Source organism: Telmatherina bonti, assembly GCF_933228915.1.
Source record: "Telmatherina bonti genome assembly, chromosome: 14".
NCBI lineage: Eukaryota > Metazoa > Chordata > Actinopteri > Atheriniformes > Telmatherinidae > Telmatherina > Telmatherina bonti.
The window spans coordinates 11352985-11366457 of record NC_136612.1 but is presented as its reverse complement, the minus strand read 5'-3'; the positions used below and the strand labels follow the sequence as shown (position 1 = coordinate 11366457).

The 13473-nt window shown below is 39.2% G+C and overlaps 2 protein-coding genes across 3 annotated transcripts in view; one reads left to right on the top strand and one right to left on the bottom strand.

The window, feature by feature from the left end:
- The window catches only part of LOC306765288 (phosphoribosyl pyrophosphate synthase-associated protein 2), a 34999-nt gene extending 28968 nt beyond the window's left edge, over positions 1 to 6031 (top strand). For both annotated transcript variants that reach the window (XM_079252696.1, XM_079252697.1), the window contains 5 exons: positions 1225 to 1280; positions 1994 to 2142; positions 2228 to 2298; positions 4573 to 4719; positions 4805 to 6031. In XM_079252696.1, the coding sequence (XP_079108822.1) occupies positions 1225 to 1280; positions 1994 to 2142; positions 2228 to 2298; positions 4573 to 4719; positions 4805 to 4963 (582 nt within the window). In that variant the 3' untranslated portion in view covers positions 4964 to 6031. The remainder of the gene's footprint in view (positions 1 to 1224; positions 1281 to 1993; positions 2143 to 2227; positions 2299 to 4572; positions 4720 to 4804) is intronic.
- A 4694-nt stretch (positions 6032 to 10725) lies between these two features.
- Positions 10726 to 13473, bottom strand: part of LOC306766068 (neurabin-2-like) — a 50544-nt gene continuing 47796 nt past the window's right edge. Inside the window, exon 15 of the mRNA XM_079253659.1 lies at positions 10726 to 13337. Within this exon, the coding sequence (XP_079109785.1) occupies positions 13284 to 13337 (54 nt within the window). The 3' untranslated portion in view covers positions 10726 to 13283. The remainder of the gene's footprint in view (positions 13338 to 13473) is intronic.

The window sequence follows — 13473 nt, the reverse complement described above, 5'->3', positions numbered from 1 at the left end:
AGACGCTCGAATAGCAGCTGAAGACAGCAGGAGAGGAAACTGCAGAGAGAAAAATAATCACACCCTTTTATTTTTATGATCGTTGAAAACCCAGATCGTTATTGAGATTAAATCCGATTAATCGCCCAGACCTAACACATCCAGGCATTAAAAACGGCACAAACCTTCATATCTGTTCCAGATGTGCGTAGAGCAAAAGATCACACACACCAGAACTAGTAAAATCCCTTGTGTGTGGATTGATCAAAGCTTTTTCATTTAATTTAATGAGGAAAATGTTGATATCTAAAGGTGTGTGTGTGTGGTGAAGTGGGACTGTTCTAACTCTGGTAAATGTTTAGTTTGAGGCAATAAAAAGTAAGATTTGCATCCTACTTTAAAGTAGTTTTATTTTCTGACCTTTAAAAACATGTTTCTGGCTTATTTTGATGACGGTGAAAATGGTTTAAAACCACATTTCTGTTGGGACGTTGTGTGATTTGTAAATCTTTCCGATATATATGTATATGTATGTATATGTATATATATGTATATATATTCACCTGAATGACCTCAAACACAAAATATTTACTGTTCACACTGATAAACTCTGAATTTTCTTCCAGCAACGTGTGCTTGCAGTGGATCCACATGCAGTATTTTTACTACGGTGTCTCTTAATGGACAAACGAATCTGTGTGAAGTTTGTAGCTGCTAAAGCTGTTTGGGATCAGTAGCGCCTTAAAAGTACCATAGAAGAAGAAGGAAGACATGTACATAATGTTGAAGTATTTACCCGTTCTGCAACTGAAGCCAGTGGATCCTCTCACTTACGAAAACATGTTTATGGAAGAGTTTTGGCCGCTAAGAGCCACCGTACATTCAGAACTGTGGTTGATATTTTAAAGTAATTGCTATATCCATATTGGCCACTAGAGGTCAGTAATTCTTACACACGGGACCTTTCATTTAAGACGATTGTGATGATGTCATCACAACCATTTGCGTTTATATGTTAAAAAATGTTTTATTTCTGCTCAAAATCATTCGTTTCTGTGTTGATTTACATAACAAGCCTGCATTATCTCCTAAACTGTGTTGTTAATAAGGATTACTCCTGATGACAAAGATGTAAAAGGGAAGAGAAAAGCATTGAAAACCTAAATCTTGACTTGTTTGACATTTGTTATAAACAGTGTGAAGTTTCTATTCCTGATTTAATCCAAACCTGTGATGATCCCTCAGATCCCCGACTACAGAAATGCTGTCATTGTTGCCAAATCTCCAGCTTCTGCCAAAAGGTAAAGATCTTTTTCACTTCTTTATCCTGTTTCAGAGCCACGACTCTGGAATCAGGCCTTAAATGAGACGTAAACCCTGCAAATCCTCACCCAGTAATGAGCTGAATTATCAGGCCTTTTTAATAAATAAGAAACAGAAATGTTAATTTTCTTCTTTTTCTTTTTATTTGTTGATTTTTTTTTTATTTTTTTTTTTTTTTTTTTTTTTAATGTATGCTGTTTTGTTAGGTCTCATTCACTCCTTCCCCTTCACTGTGCTGTACCTTTGGTTCCTGCATCTGCCTACCTCCTGTGGGCCGGTGTAAATGTTTTAGTTTTTCTTTTTTTTTCTTTTTTTTTTTTATTTGTGTATGCTTGTTGCCAAAGAAAATCTCAATAAAAAAGATCTTGAATGTAAGAAATAAACAGAAATAATTAGCATGTGTTTACTGTTTGGTACTGTATGGTTTGTCAGAGTGGTTGTAGTGCAACACGTCTCCACCAGGGGGCAGAAGACAAGCGGTACAAAAGCTTTGAACCAAGTTTTTACCATAAAATAATGCAAAAGTTCTCTGGTATGACGCAGTGTTAATGGTTTAACTCTAAACTTGTACTGGTTCCCTCCCATTTTACCTAAACCTTTAATGTTTGGTCGATGTTTAATGTTCGTATCTGCCTGCTTTTTGTGCTTTATGAGGACAACGCTTCAGATGAATCGTCTCCTCCCTCTGCAGGGCTCAGTCGTTCGCCGAGCGGCTCCGTCTGGGCATCGCAGTGATCCACGGAGAAGCTCAGGATGCGGAGTCGGACCAGGTGGACGGCCGACATTCCCCACCCACTGTGAAGACCACCGGCGCCATTCACCCCAGCATGGAGATACCATGTAAAGCCCCAACGCAGAGCGCCTCAGGTTGAGCTTTACAGCCTGCGGATCTCCAACTGATGTCAGACATGTCATTTGTTTCCAGTGTTGATCCCTAAAGAGAAGCCTCCCATCACTGTGGTCGGAGACGTAGGAGGACGCATCGCCATCATCGTGGTGAGTTGAACCACTGTCTTTCGGCCCAAACTGGGGAGGACTTAAACAAACCCTAGGGCTGCTCTATTATGGCAAACATTACAATCAGGATTATTTTGTCTGAAATTAAGATCTTGATTATCTAACACGATTATCCTTTTATCTTTAACAACATGAATTTATTTAACATTAAACCGTGGCTTTTAAAAAAAATGTCTTTAGGATTCCACAAATTTTAGAAAACAAACAAACAACATGAAGCTTGTCTTGACAAAGTGCAAATACTGATGTCAACTGAATAAATAAATAAATACAAGTAAAGATTAAACAACGCTGCGCATCGTGGTGTTCTCGACACAGTGTCGTGCATTATAACCATGTAATGTACGGTTTCGAGTTGTTCAATTTTCTTATACCATGGTCCCACACAGTAAATATTTTATAACAAATTTGTATTTATTTTTTGCAACATTTGCTAAATATACTAAATTATATGAACTATTTTGTGTTGGCCGGGATGTACGTTTTATGCCAAACAACCGCTGTCAGGCTGCAGCGCGTTTCTCTCGTTCACCTGTTAAAAGACGGCTGATCTGAACCAGCTGGTTAACGCGTTGCTATGGTAACGCCCCATAACGGAGGGATATTACAGCGTTTAACTCGCCGAACTACGTATAGCTAAATAATGCAGCCAGTTGTCACTGACAATGGTATAAAGTATGTTTAGGTGAACTTCCACAACCTACTGCAGTTATTCTACATGGACCTGCAGCCGGAGCCGACTGAGACTGGCCGCCTGGGAGTGCTTTAGGACGGGAGAGGCTCCCGCTGCTCCTTCCTTACAGTAACTGCAGAACAATATGTGCCTTCAAGTCAGTCGCCAAAACACCAGAAAAGTCTCTAATAACTCCAGTAAAAGCTGCTAGATTTGTCGCTTTTAACAAAAAAAAGTCTCCAGATTTAGTGAGAAAGTCTCCAAGTTGGCAACAGTGTCTGAATGAAAGCAAAGCGGCTGTGGGAGGAGTTTACAGCACAGCGCTGCAACGCCAGAGACGCTCGATTAGCAGCTGAAGACAGCAGGAGAGGAAACTGCAGAGAGAAAAATAATCACACACTTTTATTTTTATGATTGATGAAAACCCAGATCGTAATTAAGATTAAATCTGATCAATCGCCCAGCTCTAACACATCCAGGCATTAAAAACGGCACAAACCTTCATATCTGTTCCAGATGTTTGCTTTAACCTGACAAATGTGATTGTTCCTGTTCAGAAAGACTCTGGTTTCTGCTGTTTGAAGACCAGAAGCTCCTGCAGAGCTTCACATAAAGACAACGCTGATGCTTCAGCAGTAAAACAGGAGGAAGAATAAAAACCCTGCAACTTTTCTGCACTGACAGCATTTCCACCTGCCTGGCATGATATCTAGTCATTTTAACCTCCCAGTTAGTTTGGTCCACCTGAGTTAAAACCAGTTTCAACACAAACCAGAGGACGGTGGGTGAAGGAGCGAAGTCTAATCAAAGCTACTGAGATATTGTGGTTTGACGCGCCGCTTCTTCGTGATTGACTTCCACTCAGATACTTGATTTCAGATTTATCAATCTTTATTCCTTTGCGTCTAATCGTGCCCTGCGGTCAAAAACCTTTTGCTCTTCTGGGCCAAACATCTACCCAACCAGTTCCTCCTATACACGTCACCTGCCCAGGTATGAGAACGCAGTTAAAGAAATCGGCTCCTATAGTTAGGGGTGGGAAAATCAAATAGAAAAATAGAAAAATCTGTATTATTTGTTTCACAATTTTAAAATTAAGATTTTTTTTCAAATAAATAAAATAATCCATCATAGAATTTTTGTCATTTTTATTATTTTTATTGATCTTTTTACTCGTCTTCTTGGGTTTTGTAGCAGCATAACGATGGTCTGGCTACTGTGTTGTTTACTCATAATTGAAATCAAGAAAAATGATGAGCAAAAAAAAAAACTTTTATACATTTTTTTGGTTTTTAATCTACAAAAATCAGCAATATCAAAGAATTGTGAGAATCGCAATTTAAATCAAATCGGCACCCAAAAATCGAATGGAATCGAATCGGGACAAAAGCATATCGTCACATCCTTGCCTATAGCAGGAGTGCCGTCATAAATCCGCCCCGTCGGGCCGCTTCAGTCTTCACACTTTCCTCCTCTTCTCTTCAACCTTGTGACGTCTGAGGAGTTGGGTCAGAACATGTGGGAACCCAGTAGAACCAGTTGCAGCGTTGCGCAGCTTTAACTGGTTTCATGTTCTGCAGGATGACATCATCGACGACGTGGACAGCTTCGTGGCGGCAGCAGAGACGCTGAAGGAGAGAGGAGCCTACAAGATCTTCGTCATGGCAACGCACGGCCTCCTCTCCTCCGAGGCGCCCAGGTTCATAGAGGAGTCGGCCATCGACGAGGTGAGTGATCACTCCCCCGCAACGCCTCCTTCCTCGCTCCTTTACGCCTCCTCACCCCCCCCCCCCCCCCGTGTCTTCTCCTCAGGTGGTGGTGACCAACACCATTCCTCATGAGCTCCAGAAGCTCCAGTGTCCAAAGATCAAAACGGTCGACATCAGCATGATCCTGTCGGAGGCCATCCGCCGCATCCACAACGGGGAGTCCATGTCTTACCTGTTCCGCAACATCGGTGTGGACGACTGAACCGGAAGGAAACGGCCTCGTGTTCGTCTCCATGTCCACACAAAGCCGCTCCCTCCCATCTCGCTCTAACCGTCACGCCCCAGTCTTACCCGGCAACCGGTCTGGATCAGTAAATCCATAAACACATCCGCGTCTTACTACATTTATGGGGACAATTTCTCAGTTTTCATCTGAACCTAAGATTTCATAACTAACCGCGTGCTGAATCTAATTTTATTTTCTAATCTAATCTTATTGTCTGATTCCTCAGAAAAGCCCCACAAATGTAGTAAAACATCCTTTATGCTGACAGAAACATCCAGAAAGGTTTTCCCGCTCAAACGGACGCGTTTGAGTCGCGCTGAACTTTACGCCTTTCCAGTGACGGTTTCACAGCTGAACACACACTTTGTCTCTGATCTGTGTCCTTACAGCAGCGAACATCTCACCACCTGCATCCTTCTGCTTTTTATCTCCATGGAATAAATCGTTTAGTCTTTGTGTTTGTACGTACGTTTCTCCAAGTACTACTTGTATATATGAGATTGTACTGCAAGAGCGCCAGTGCCTTCTGCAGGAATCACGACACACAGGCCTTCGACGCGTCTCAGCTGGTGTTGCATTCAGTGACCTGGTGAAAATCCAGGTTTGTGTGGATCTAAACCTGTTTTTGTTTTTTTGTTTTTTTAATCTGTGTTGTATAAATCTGTTGGGGGAGCAAAGCATTTAGGTTAGACTCCGCCCCCCTTTTTTTTTTTTTAGCCATGTCCGTGTAGCCGCCACACTGTTGTCAAATGTACTAACAGTTTAGTTTGAACTGGAATTAACCGGAAACGTCTCGTTAATGAAGGGCAACCATTTATGTTGATGTGCCATCATTAGTGCTTCCTTGTGTTTTAATATCTGGTCATGCCACAAATACACAGCCATGCCTTGTCAGCTGGAAGGTTCTGGATCAGAAGGAAAGTCGCTCCTCATCATCTGCAGAGACCAACGTTGTTCGTTTTTAACACGACTTCCAGAAAAGTCCAAAAGCCTTTTCTGGAGAGCTGGACTTGACTGAAGCAGGTCTTTGTCACTTTGCCAGATGTTCCAAATAAATGTTTTTGTATTTATTTTCAGGACTTGATATGAATAAATATGACCTGTACAAATAAAAAACACTGTTGTGTCAAATCAAATGAAACTTTATTTGTACAGCACTTTTCATACAAAAGCATATCAAAGTGCTTAACATGAAAAAATTAAACAGTTTCACGTTTAAAAACACACACACACACACACCCACCCCTTCCCCTGATCATTAATGCCAAAATGAAAACTAATAACTTTGGGATTCTGTCATCTGTGTCAGTCTGCATGTCTCTTCTGCGTCCGGCAGAAGAGTGTTGGAAATCAATTATATCGCGGCCAAAAATGTGGAGACATCCGCTCTAAAATGACATAATTATATCCGTTCAAATGAACCCGACTGATCAGCTGCTTGTTGTCAAACTAAACGTCCACACACGTCTCTGTGCTGTCCTCTACAGACACCTCCCGACCACTAGGACACCTCTGGAGGTCTCTTAAACATCTGCAGGAGTGGGAGGGATGCTTACACTTGAGAAAGTTGAAAATGGAACCAATAATTTGGCCCCTGAACTGGTGGGGAAGCTATTGATCCTCAACCAGCACAGCAAGAACCAGGTGGTGCAGATTAACAGCATAAAGATGTTTAATGTCTCGTGTCTGTAGTGGCACCAAAGATGGTCTTAAAATAACAAGAATTCTTCCATAAAAACAACGGTGGGTTAGGGTTGGGGTCTTTATGACAGCTTTGGGGAACCTTGGCCTTCGTCCTGAAAGGTTTCGATGTCTCCTTGTTCCAAAACACCGGATTCATATGAATGAATCAATGTGCATTTGATTTGAATCAGGTGTGTTGGAGCAGGGACACATATAAAACCTGCAGGATTCTGGCCCTCGAGGACCAGGGTTCCCCACCTCTGCTTCACGAGAACAAGACACAAGAGACAGCCAAGTGTTAAAGGTCATTTATCTTGTGATACTGTGGTCGGCAAGCTCAATAACTCAACCTCCTTAAAAAAAATTTAAAAAAACCCCCACATATATGTTTAAAATGATTTTTGTGATTTCAGTAAAATTTATTGTAAATCTCACACATACCATGTGTTACTGGTCTGGTTTCACCTCCACAGCCCACCTGCTGACCATGTCCATCCCTTTCTGAGCACAGTGTAGCATCTTCTGATGGAAACTTCCAGCAGGATGATGCACCATGTCACAAAGCTCACATCATCTCCACCATGACGATGAGTTCACTGTCCTCCAACGGCCTCCACAGTCACCAGATCTACATCCAGCAGACATCCAAAGTATTCAGATAGGAAACGGAGAACATGAGAATTAAACAGATCATCACATTTATTTATCTTTTGTTCAACATGTTCTATTAGTTCATGCTGACAGACATGGATTGGTCCAATTAGACAAGAACAGAACCAGTTATTCATCCAGCAAACCACATGACTATTTCCTCATTTGTTCATTCATTATGGGAGGAAGTGAAGCCTCGAGTTGGGGTGTGTTGATGGTGGTGGTGGGTTATATAGCAGTAAAATATAAAACATAAAAAGGTCAAATCAAACTAAACTTCTCCATGTGGTGCCTCCTCACGTTATAATCTCTAAGCACCGCTACACACGTGTTTTGGGACAGAGAGCGACATGCTAGCTAGCGCTACTCTTACAACTTCAAAACACAACACGCGCTGAGGTTGATGTTGCTAGGCAACCAAGTGTTGCATTCATGGTCTGCACAACTGTGGGATTGTACGCTACTTAACCAGCGTAGGAATGACTGAAGGTTCTTGATTGATATTCTTTTACATGAGGCGACATAGAAATTGGTTCTGGGCCACATTTCCACATTTTAATGGATGACACTGACAACTTACAGGAACGAGACCCTGAACTGGTCAGTGAGTTTGTTTTCAGATTACTCAGACTGCTGAGTAATCACCTTTCTTGTAGCGAACGCTGCCTTTAAATTCAACTTTCCAGTCATCCTGACATGTAGTCATTCTTTTCATTAAAGAAAAAGCTGAATTTACAACAGTCACTGAAACAACTGGAGACTAAAATACAAGGAACAATAACTTAAAATTTGCTAAATTATAATTAAGTGATACGAGACACTTTTTCCATTTAATTGAGTTGAAGGAAAAACAAAAAACAAATTGTTCCTGGACAAATTAGAGCATTTTTCTGTTGAACAGTGGGACAAAATACCTGTCAACAGGTGCAGAAGTCTGACTGAGAGGAACAGAAAACACCTGATTGGAGCGGAAACATTAAAGGATTATTCAACTAAATATTACTTTATGAGTAAAAAAAAAAAAAAGTTCATGAGTGATGTAACGTATTATTTGATCATATTTGTTTTCTTTAAAAAAATGTTTCTATTGAACCAGAATTAGAAAATAATGTCATGATTTTCATAAAATTCTTTATTTTTGTCATTTTCAGCTTATTTCCCAAGCAGCTGTTTTTCTCCTTCTTTAACCCTTTCGTGCATGAATTTAAAAAAAAAAAAAGCACCATTTTTTTAATACAGTATTTTACCTCTACAGACATGTGCAATGATACTTTTGTTTATTAGATATATTTAGAATTTATGATTTATGATTTAGTTTAATGTGTTCTCTAAAATAATATATAATTATAATATATAAATCTATAAAATCTAGCTGTATCATTTTCTTTTCCTATTTATTGCAAAGGCAAACTTGTGTAATTACATAATGTTAAATTATATTATATTATATATTTATTCTTCAGTGTGTGGAAACGTATTGGACGACTTGCCAACATCCACTGAAGTGGTTTATTTACAAAAATACAATCCTCATTCATGAATATGCAAGAAAACAGCTTATAAATAGGTGTCCACTCCATGGCTACTATGCATGAAAGGGTAATGGGAGGGTATGACTACATCTGAGGACAACTGTATGCACCATTATCAGGACACTAAAGCCCGTCACCCGCTCCAGTAACGCTGCTGGAGGCTGGAATTGGTTTAAACGTCGGTCCTGGTGGGACAAAAAAGATCCTTCCACAGACAATGTAATCACTGGCAAACACTCCGAAAACACCAGCAACAACGTTCATCATTCCTTATTTTATTTTTCCTTTTATACAGACGTGAGCAAACGGGCAGACATGATAATAAACAACCGACAGCTCCAATGAGAACACATGTAAAAGGCTTTGTAGAGGCAAAAGCAGCAAGTTAACTAATCAATAAAAAGGCATTGAACTGATCACTAACTGCGTTCCAACATTAAAAACCGACAGTGACCAGGAATCAATTTGGTGATACAACAGCTAAAGCACAGCTCACATCGCTTCTACATGGTGATGATGCGGTAATAAAAATACTCATGAAATTAAAAGTACTCAGAGTGAGTTGCTTTATGGCTGATTTTCATTCCATTTATAAAAAACAACAAACAAAAAGAACTTAAAGATCTTTGTTCCCATCCAGTATGTCAACATGTCTACATACTGCAAATTCTTTTATCGTTTTGAACAAATACTTTTTGTAAATAATCGTAAATAAAAGTGTAGAGGCTCTCCTCTTCAGCCCAAACAGTGTTAAACAGACATATGAGCCTCACATTCCTGTTTTGGACTGTATTCCCCAACACTGTTTTGCTCCAAAGTGTCACTGCGATTACACAAATACTACAAACTTACTCATAATACAGCTTGAGATTAGTCTCAGCTCAAAAACACTGAAAATCTTTAGAGCAAATACAGAGCAGTTGATAAGTGCAACATTTCATTTTCATGAAACAACAAATTTGTGAAAAGTATTTGGGATTTAAAACATAAAAAAACAATATACTTTCATTCTTTTATAACATTAACAAGCAAAATAACAAAAAATCTGACAATCATGGTTTAAAAAAAAGGCCAAATTAGATTTCTATGTTTGGATTGTTCTGTATTTATACTATTTTCAAGTAATGTGACCTAATCAGAGCTCGCCAGCAAGCTGTCTTGTCCTAATAATCACAAATGAACTCATAATAAAAGACCTGCTGTCGTGGGAACAGCAACACAGTCTGCTTGTTCAGGATTTTTGTTCCTTGCTTGTGAAAACCGTCTCTGAGCACCGTTTTGCCATCCACATAAATAAATCACGCTGGATCATTTTAACACCAGAACAGTTAGATATATATTCATATAAACATATAATAGACTGTACTGTAACAGCAGTGGGACAAAGCCAATTGGTCTATTCTCACCAAATCACATTTCTTTTATCGGATAATCAAAACACTCTTCCAGTTGAAGGTTAAAAAACAAAAAACTGCGAGCAACTTATTGCATTTATCTGAAGATATATGATAATTAGTCTTGAACAAACGACCATATGGATAAGCTTGATACACTCCAGCATATTCCTGAAAGTCATCTGACATTTAAGCAACACCTATGTGTTTGTAGCACATTAAAAAGGTGTGTATCACTAACTTAAGCTCATGTTGCAATAATACTGGCACAGGGACCTTCTATTTTTCTATAACGCAAGAGATGTGGAGTGTGTTTACATGCACACAATTTCAGAGTGAAAAGGTTTCTACAACCAAGCTAAACTATCCTGTTACATTAGCATAAAGAACATTCAGTATAAGATGACAAAAAAAAACAAAAAAAAAAAACAGATTAAAGTACAAGTTAATTTCATGAAAACAGCTGTAGTTTATACTTCTCAGAGGACAAAGGTTAATTTAGAAAATGTGAATAGCTACAGGCACAATCTAAATGCTAATGGAGCTAACCTCAGTTAGCCGTTAGCGGTAAGTTTTCATGAGTTAGCCCAACAACCACTAAATTATAATGATGCGTAAGAAACAAAATTATTTTTTTTATTATTATTTATTTATTATTATCAAAATAAATTAAATAAATCTGGCTAAAGGGATACTCCTTTTTCTTAATTTGTCTTGAAACTGCATGAGCCTACAGGCTAGCAAGCTAAATCCAGTTAACTGTTAGCTGCCAGTAACTTTAAGATGGCTAGCCTCATGCTAGCCTCATTGGAGCTAGTAGGTATGGGAATATGTATGTAATATGTATTACATAATTATTACATTAAGTATGCAATAGGTATTACATATCAAAATACATTTAGAGGTGAAATTAATTTCTTAAAAGCAAAATTATTGTTTTTTTATGGAATTGTGGGGCCCTCCAGGCTAACCAGCTAACCACAGTTAGCTAGTAGTAGTCAGTTATAACTAGCCAGTGAAGTACATGTTTTTAGAGATCTTTGCTTTTCTTTGTTTTTAATGGGGTTTTGTGATGCTTGTAATTAGTATACTAATAAAAAGAGAGAAGGCAAAGCACTCTCAGATTGTAGAGGGAAGGAGTGAAGCTAGCAGATATGAAACATGAAGGAGATGAGGGAACATTTTCTCAGACTACAACTTAGATCTTGCAAAGTCATAGCTGGTTGAGCAAAAAACCCAAAGCTCATTGCAGATTTTTGGATCTTGTTCTCCTGATTGAGAATACTCTGTGTGGCGTGAACTAGAGACTAGTAGTCATAAAATAACACACAACCCCACTTTAAAATCTGTTTATGAATTTAGAAAATTCAAGCACTTATTACTTTTTGCTAGTCACAATTACATGTCCAAAATATGAATGGTGCTAGAAAAAAATAAATAAATAAAAATGGAAATGAATGATTTTTGCATTTAATGTTCAGGAGGGGCTGCATATAAAAAATATAATTGTTAAGGCTTTTTGAGGGATACATTTTATAATCACTCACCAACCTTTCATTCCTTTTAACAAAGCATAAATTACATATTAACATTACATTTCATCATACAGTTTAATTATGACAACTAAATTATTACTGCCTGTCATTTATTTAGGTAATTTTGCATTTTGACTAATTGTTTCATATATAATCATGATTTTTGAAAACTAGATGTAAGCGCCCTTCTGGACATGGAGAAGCTCGTCCATGTCTATTTGTAGAGAAGTTTGTTTTTTCTAAATGTAGAAATCAACTGAATATTCTCTGCTTACTAATAAAACTTAGGCTGGGCATTCGAACGTGCTTAATTAAGCTAATACGTTTCTAAAACCTGAAAGCAGTCTATCCCTGCACCAGTTTAAGATTATATTACAGGAACAGGATGGATAGCTGGAGGTTGATGTGCATGTAAACCCACAGATACTGTAGTAAACACCTATATATACCATTTGAAGCTGTATAAGCACAGAATAGACTATTCACACCCTGTTTGCCATTGATGTAGATAGAAAAAGAGATGAAACAGACTGAGGAAAACCGAACCATTCCCTCCGCAGTGAGGCGTCGTCGTCCACTCACCTTATTGTCAGACAGGATCCACTAAAACTGCTTGAACAGTTTTAAATAAACGTAGAAACTACTGTATATACAAACGTTACGCCTCACCAGTTCAGACCTGAAAAAGCTCGCTTCTGCCTGATTGCTGCGTCATGACTCGCGCTGGAGAAAGCGAAACCACAGACTGGGGTTTCTGGGGGGGTGGGGGGGGCTCTCTGCAGTTTCACAGGTTTTGATCAAGAATTTTTTTGTCTTTGTTTCAAAGTTTTTATTACATAACTACTGGTGGTGTGGTGGCTGTTTCCTTTTCCCAGTTCTGTTGGGTGTTGCTGTCAAGGGTTCCTCTTCATGAGGCGACCGTCCACATGATCAATACAACAGAACAAAAAACAAATAAAACTCCTCTTCATCAGGATCCTGACTACTCTCCAATCCCAACACCCCCAAAACAGACACTGTTTAGTGAGCACTGCGTCCAAACAGAGCAACGACGACTGGTCCTTCCTCCGTTTGCTCTGTGTTCATGCCCTCTGTCTCTCTATAAAGCACTTTGTGACGAGCCTGGTTATTAAAAGCGCTTTTTGTGAAATAAATCGGAATCACACAGAGCCTGGAACAATACTGCTGATCAGCAGAGAAGAAAACTCTTGCTGATTGTGGTTACTGTATTGATTGCCAAGCTGGTTGACAGGAAGACACAAAAGGAGGATTCTGGATATTGCAGATGGAGCATCTCGGGGTTGGTCATTCACTGTTGGAGGGCTTAAACCACTGGCTTTTTTTTTTATCTTCGTATGCCAACCTCCTTGTTGTTCTCTTTCCCCTCTGCTGCCTGTCCGTGCAGTGAATGGTTGATAGGAATATAATACAGCCCTGGTCGGAATGAAGGCGGCGCACCTCCTCTTCCAGTCGCAGACTGGAGGTAGGAAGTAGCAGCAGTCTAGGATGGTTGAGGGGTCTTCAAGGCATCCACTTTGGTCTCCAAGTCTGTAATCTGTGGAAAGAAAATCATGGATTATGTAAACCCTTTCTACGGCACTGAGTTAGTGAGGCGTAAAACATAAACGCTTGGAAACATGAAGGAAACTAATGAACATAAATCAGTCCTTCAGAATAAAATCAGCAGAAGG